Source organism: Carlito syrichta, unplaced genomic scaffold (genome assembly GCF_000164805.1).
Source record: "Carlito syrichta isolate Samal-C Ts95f unplaced genomic scaffold, Tarsius_syrichta-2.0.1 Scaffold312152, whole genome shotgun sequence".
In the NCBI taxonomy this organism is placed as follows: Eukaryota; Metazoa; Chordata; class Mammalia; order Primates; family Tarsiidae; genus Carlito; species Carlito syrichta.
Window position 1 is genome coordinate 206,963 of NW_007256248.1, and position 7,029 is coordinate 213,991.

The following is a 7,029-nucleotide window of genomic DNA, read 5'->3' on the forward strand; positions in this document are numbered from 1 at the left end:
CCTGAATTCCCCAGCTTTCCCATTCAATTCTTTTTTCTGTAATTGTTATGTATTGCTTTTTTTCAACCATAATGTTAGTATGACATATCCCTAAGTTAGGAACGATACAAGTATTTAGCCGGGAGCAGCCACTGCACTCCAGTCTGGGCGACAGAGTGAGACTCCAATTCAAAAAAAAAGTAACATGTCGCTCATCCTTGAACACAGCGCTTTATAATTTATTTAACGAGATACTTGATGGTGATGACATACTCCTGTCTATAACCCTACAATTACTTCAAAAAGGGAAGCTGAATTATGCCAGAATTTAGGGCGGGTAGAGATGTAGAAGGGACCTACAGAGTTTGATGAAAGCCTCTCAGTGACACTGATTCCCCAACATATTTTTTTTTTTTCAGCTGGAGTCTCACTCTGTCGCCCAGACTGGAGTGCAGTGGCTGCTCCCGGCCACCACAGCCTCAACCTGCTGGACTCCGGCGATCCTTCCGTCTCAGCCTTCCGAGTAGCTGGAATTACAGGTGCGCGCTACCATGCCTGGCTGATTTTTTGATTTATTGTAGAGATGAGGTCTCGCTGCCCAGGCGGGTCTCGAACCCGTGGGCTCAGGCAATCCACTCACCTCAGCCTCCCAAAGGCACGGGATTACAGGCCGAGCCACCGAGCCCGGCTCATTTTTTTGTTTTTAAAACCTATTTGAGTTTTCATTATTGGAAAGAATTGAGTTTTACAGTACTTCCAAGCTTTAAAACAAGTAATCTGGATCAAGTATTTTCTACTTTAGTGAACCAATCTGTAAAAACACCCTGTAAATTCTTTGCATAATTTTACTCATTTTGATCATATATCAGCTTAGGTTTTTCTACACCGGCACCTTCATGTCTACTCTTGCATGGAAGGGCTCAAAGTATTTTTGGTTTTTTTTTCCTTCTTTTTTACTCTGTTCTCTAGCTATGTTGTGTATTTCTTGCTCTTACTTGCTATTTCATATGTATATCATGGTTTAATGCTAGAAAACAACACTCTGCTTCATTCCCAAAATCCTTCTTAACCACAAGCAGGTTTTCACTGTTCAGGCTTCTTTAGCTAGAATAATTTCTTTAGCTGTCACTAGTAGAACACAGTAGTCATGTAGACTACAAGGATTTCCTTCTTGGACTTTATTTATTTATTTATGTTTTCTTTCGCAAAGTCATTTTTCATTTATCAAAAAAAAAAAAACCCAGCTGGGCACGGTGGCTCATGCCTATAATCCCTGCACTTTGGGAAGCCGAGGTGAGAGGACTGCCTGAGCCCACAGGTTCGAGACCAGCCTGGGCAATGTGGTGAGACCTCACCTATACAATAAATCAAAAAGTTAGCCAGGTATAGTGGTGCATGCCTGTAACTCCAGCTACTCAGAAGGCTGAGGTGGATCACCTGAGCCCAATGGGTCGAGGCTGTAGTGGCCGTAAGCGTGCTACCGGATTCTTGCCAAGGTGACACAGTGCAGTGAGAAGTCAACTCAAAACAAAACCAAACCAATAAAAACTCCACACACAAAAAAGCCCGGTACCTACCCATTCATCACTTCATTCTACAGCGCTAACAACAATCCTTATTGGATTTTAACTCCCAGATCACAGATATCATTTTTTAATTACAGTTTGGATTATTTTTCCCTTTGTGGGTTGCTTTGGACTTGCTCATATGTCCAGTTTCTGCCCACTCATGCAGTCTGTCATATCTCCCTGCGGTTCATTTTAATTAGCTTCCAGTATATTATATGGAAAAGTTTACTATGTTTCACAAAATGTAAGTGATTTTGCTGAGAAGAAGAGTGATACCTCTTCTAAATTGTTTACAAACATATAGATGATACAGATTCAGGGAGACCCTACTGTTAAATATTCTCCATTTAGAAAATGCCTTTCCATTTCTTGCTGTACTCCATGCAGTTTTTATGAATCTTCTCAATATCACAGTAATTTTGAAAACTATTTCGTATGTAAACCTGTCAGACTTCCTAAAAAAAAAAACTAGGTAATATTCATAGGTGTCCCCTTTTTACTCCCTTCCAGGAATTTAAGTAGATTAGGAAGCATAATTTTACTTTACAGATATGAAAAGCACCTTCCTCCAGTTTATGCTTATGCCTTCAATTACCCTTTCCCATTCAAGTCTACCAGCTTGTCTGTTACAGAAAGGGAATTCACCAGTAGTTTATAATTCTCAGCATCTTCTGTAATCCAGTAGATATCACAAATTATTTCGTCCAGTAGCACATAGTTATTTGAAATAAGCAGTTACATTCTTACACAAAAGTGCCAACTTTACTTTGTAATTGTTTTAAAACTCTTGGGTTCACTGTCCCAACCACAGTGATTTCATTATGTCTAATTTGCCCATTAGGTGTAGAACATTCTGGATGTATCACTTGCTTATTTAAAAGCTAAAAAAAAAATTTCTTTTGGCGTTGCTCTGTTAAACTCTGGTGTGGCCACGTGGCTCTTTGAGCACTGGCCAGGCCATGTTTCCTGGCTTTGGCCCCCTCTCATACCTTGGGAAGGTAAATCTCTTTTCTCTCTTTCTTTCGTGCTCTAATTTACTTTCTAATTAAACTGTATTTTCCAATCTAAAAAAAAATTTTTTTACCTCTATTGGTATTGCTCCTGTTCCACACATTGGATCAACTATTATATCGTAAGGTAGAGGACCACAGAGCCTGGAAAAAAGAAAACAGCCTAAGTGAAGGACTCAATCAAAAGCTGAGGCTTCTAAAATGTCGCTCCCTGAAACTACAAGGACTTACAATGATCTATAAGGACCTATCATACTAGCATGAAAGAACACCAATATACAGTCATTTAAAAAATCTATTTGTAGGCCAGGTGCAGTGGCTCAAGCCTGTAATCCCAGCAATTTGGGAGGCTGAGTCGAGAGGACTGCCTGAGACCAGGGATTCGAGACCAGCCTGGGCAACTTGGTGAGACTTCATCTCTACAATAAATCAAAAAAATTAGCCGGGTGTGGTGGCTTGCACCTGTAGTTACAGCTACTTGGAAGGATGAGGCAGAAGGATCACCTGAGCCCAGCAGGTCGAGGCCGCGGTGGTTGTGAGCATGCCACGGCACTCTAGCCAGGGTGACAGAGTGAGATTCTGACTCAAAAAATAAAAAAAGTAAGCAGTTTTTGTAATTACATGTTTACTATATCCTACCATCTGACATGGAAAAAAGTCATTATAAAATGAAAAATGAGCCAGGCTCGGTGGCTCAGCCTGTAATCCTGCGCCTTTGGGAGGCTGAGGTGAGTGGATTGCCTGAGCCCGCAGGTTCGAGACCCGCCTGGACAGCGAGACCTCATCTCTACAATAAATCAAAAAAATCAGCCAGGCGTGGTAGCGCATGCCTGTAATTCCGGCTACTTGGAAGGCTGAGGCGGAAGGATCGCCGGAGCCCAGCGGGTCGAGGCTGCGGTGGCCGGGATCGACCACTGCACTCCAGTCTGGGTGACAGAGTGAGACTCCAACTCAAAAAAAAAAAAAAAGAAAAGAAAAGAAAAATGTCCTTTGACCACCATCTGAAATCCTGTTTTACTCCCAGATGTAATTTAATTTCAAAATACATACACATACACACTGATGCATACCTTTAGAAAACACAGTGCTGTTTAGCATATATACCTGTATTGCATTAAAAAATAAACTCAAAACTGTCTCAAGTAAGGCATGTATCATGTAACCTTATTTACTGGTAATTACAGATTTAGTATTCTTTTCCTTCTGAATTTAGTTTTAAAAATAACACAACCTTGATATAAAAATAATTGCTTTATTTTGAGCATTTAGTATTTTCTAGGCATAGGCTTAAACTCTTTCCATGAATTATGTCATTGAATCTCAGTAACAACTAGGCTAGGTAAGTTACTATTATTATTCTCATTTTAAAGATAAGTTGATACAAGGAAAGATTAAGTTATCTGTCCAGGGACACAAAAGGAGTAGGTAACAGAGTCAGGATTAGAGGCATTATTGTTAGTGGCTGGTCAAGTGTAGTGGCTCACACCTGTAATCCCAGCACTTTGGGAGGCTGAGGCGAGAGGATTGCCTGAGCCCAGGAGTTCGAGGCCAGCCTGGGCAACTTGGTGAGACCTCATCTCTGCAATAAATCAAGAAAAATTAGCTGGGCACGGTGACACATGCGTGTAGTTCCGGCTACTTGGAAGGTTGAGGTGGAAGGATCGCCTGAACCCAGCAGGTCAAGGCCGCAGTGGCTGTGACCGTGCCACTGCACTCCAGCCTAAGCAACAGAGTGAGACTCCAACTCAAAAGAAAAAAAAGACTTATTGTTAGTGGTTTAAGTGTTAACCCCTCTATGAGGCATCCATCCCAAGACAGGTCACTAGGTTTCTCTTTCCTTCTCTTATCCTTCTAATCTCTTCATGTTCTGTTCTAATTTATCACATGTATGTTGATTATTTATCTCCCTCACAAGAAAGATTCTTGGGGACTCACATTGGATTCTTATTGTAACACCTGACCTGCTCTACCTCTCTATTTCTACCTCTCAACACATGGCAACAAAATCCTTGGCAACCCTTTTGGGATGGTAAGCCACCCTGTACTCTTAGCCATTGCTGATGGGTCAGGGGTGAAGCCCTGACCAAAACTATGTCAGTCATATCCTCTCTTTCAGGAATTTGGAATAAAGTGCTAAAAGCCCTAAGCAGTATGGGTTGGTTATTTGAAATCAAAGTGCATAAATTTAGATGAGGGATACCACATGATATGCAGAGATAAGAGTCCACAGGCTCTAAGAAAGATAAAAGTGACTGCCTAGGGTTCTTATAGTTTTCCAAGATGAGGCTCCTATCTTTCTTGAGACACAGCATTCACTCTTTCTGTGGATTCCTCAAGATTTCTCCTTACCTTTCCAGTAAACTCCCCCTCTGGCACAATCATCAATTTTCTATCCTAAACTAGCTTACCTAGGTTTCTAATATTTGCACCTAAAATAACTCCCCCTCCATATCCCTCGCTTCTACCAGAATGCCTGGCAGTACATAATAAATGTTGGTTAAATGAATGAATACTAGGAGGTTTTTCCTTAATCAAATGGGTCCAATCTGGCTAGGAGTGGTGTTGCACACCTATAATCCCAGCACTCTGGAAGGTTGAGATGGGAGGATCACTTCAGGCCGAGTTCAAGATCAGCCTGGGCAACATAACAAAAGTGACAGACCCTGTCTCCACAAAAAAAATTTTTTTTTTTTGAGTTGGAGTCTCATTCTGTCACCCAGACTGGAGTGCAATGGCCGCTCCCGGCCACTGCAGCCGCGACCTGCTGGGCTCCGGCGATCCTTCTGCATCAGCCTTCCAAGTAGCCGGAATTACAGGCATGCGCTACCACGCCCGGCTGATTTTTTGATTTATTGTAGAGATGAGGTCTCGCCAAGTTGCCCAGGCGGGTCTCAAACCCATGGGCTCAGGCAATGCACTCACCTCGGCCTCCCAAAGCACTGGGATTACAGGCTGAGCCACTGAGCCCGGCCCACAAAAAATTTTTTTAAAAAAATTAGTTGGGTGTGGAGGTGTGCATCTGTCGTCCCAGGTATGCAGGAGGCTGAAGTGGAAGGATCACTTGAGTCCAATAATTTGACACTCCAATGAGCTATGATTGTGCCACTGCACTCCAGCCTGAGCAACAGAGCAAGACCTTGTCTCTTAAAAAAAAAAGGTCCAATTTTCCATTATTATTAATACGTTCTGCTTATGAACTGTGACTATGAACTGTCATTGCTTGAATCAGAAAAATAAAAGGGAAGCAAAGATTGAAAGACAAGGAAATACAATTATGGTCATGCAATGCACAATAACATTTCAATCAACACCAGACCAAATATACGGAGATGATCCCATAAAATTACATTACTGTATTTTTACATGTTTTCTGTGTTTAAATATACAAATACCACTGTTACAACTGCCTACAATATTCAAGACAGTCACATGCTGAACAGGTTTATAGCCTAAGAACAACAGGCTATACCATACAGCCTAGGTATACAGTAAGCTATATCATCTAGGTTTGTACAAATACCCTATATGATGTTTGCACAATGATTCTTAGAATGCATTCCTGTTGTTAAGTGACACATAACTATACTTAACTACCAGGAAATGCCAAGCACAGTATACAATAGTTTTTCTGCATATGTTTCAGCATTTAATCCTCACTAATAATTCTTTAAGTCTCACATCAACCCCATTTTGCAGTCTAGAAAACAGAAGCATAGAGAAGATAAACATGTCCAAGTGGTGAAAAGAAGCATCCAATAAAAAGGAAAACGGCAGAGGACAAGGAAAGCTAGGTCATGTACTTTGAAAAGTGAAAAATTCTAGGATAATTCCTGGGTTGCTATGAGTATAAAATTAAAAATATAAGTAAAAGTTCTTTGTGCTTATTTACACATTACACACACAAAAATCTCTGCTTTCATCTGCTTCACTGCATGAAAATGAAACAGCAAAATTTGTTATCTCTCCCAACATACAGTACATCCCTTCTAAACAGAAATGTGGCAACACTATTCTTAAAATCAAGACTGCTAAGACACTGATTAAGTGATATTTTCAGGACACAAGGAGTCAATACTAGATAGGAGAAAAACAGCTCATTAGCTTTTTATCCTGTTCTGTGTCCACTAAATTCCAACACAGTATTTTAAACACACAGACAAGTTAGTGTTTTGAAGGGAAAACGCAAACCAAATTGCCACTTTACTCTGGATAGCAAACTCATTCTTCTACCTGAGCATCCCATAGGCAAGAGTTGATCTAAGAGTTGTAGGTCCAAAATGTGTGATATTTCTTCGGTGGAGACTCTCTTCAGTCAATGCAATGCCCACAATAATTTCATTATCATGGATATTCAAAAGAACCTACAGTAAAGTTAAACAGAACAAAATCATTTTAGAATTGTTCAAATAGTACTTATTACTAAGACATTTTGAGGCTTTATCAGCTTTTTTGTTCTGTTTGAGTTGGAGTCT

General features: G+C 40.6%; 1 protein-coding gene across 2 annotated transcripts in view; it reads right to left on the bottom strand.

The window, feature by feature from the left end:
* The window catches only part of THUMPD3 (THUMP domain containing 3), a 41,654-nt gene that overhangs the window by 11,281 nt on the left and 23,344 nt on the right, over positions 1-7,029 (bottom strand). For both annotated transcript variants that reach the window (XM_008069650.1, XM_021718391.1), the window contains 2 exons: positions 6,788-6,918; positions 2,632-2,701 (listed from right to left, as the gene is read on the bottom strand). In XM_008069650.1, coding sequence (XP_008067841.1) covers positions 2,632-2,701; positions 6,788-6,918 — 201 coding nt within the window. The remainder of the gene's footprint in view (positions 1-2,631; positions 2,702-6,787; positions 6,919-7,029) is intronic.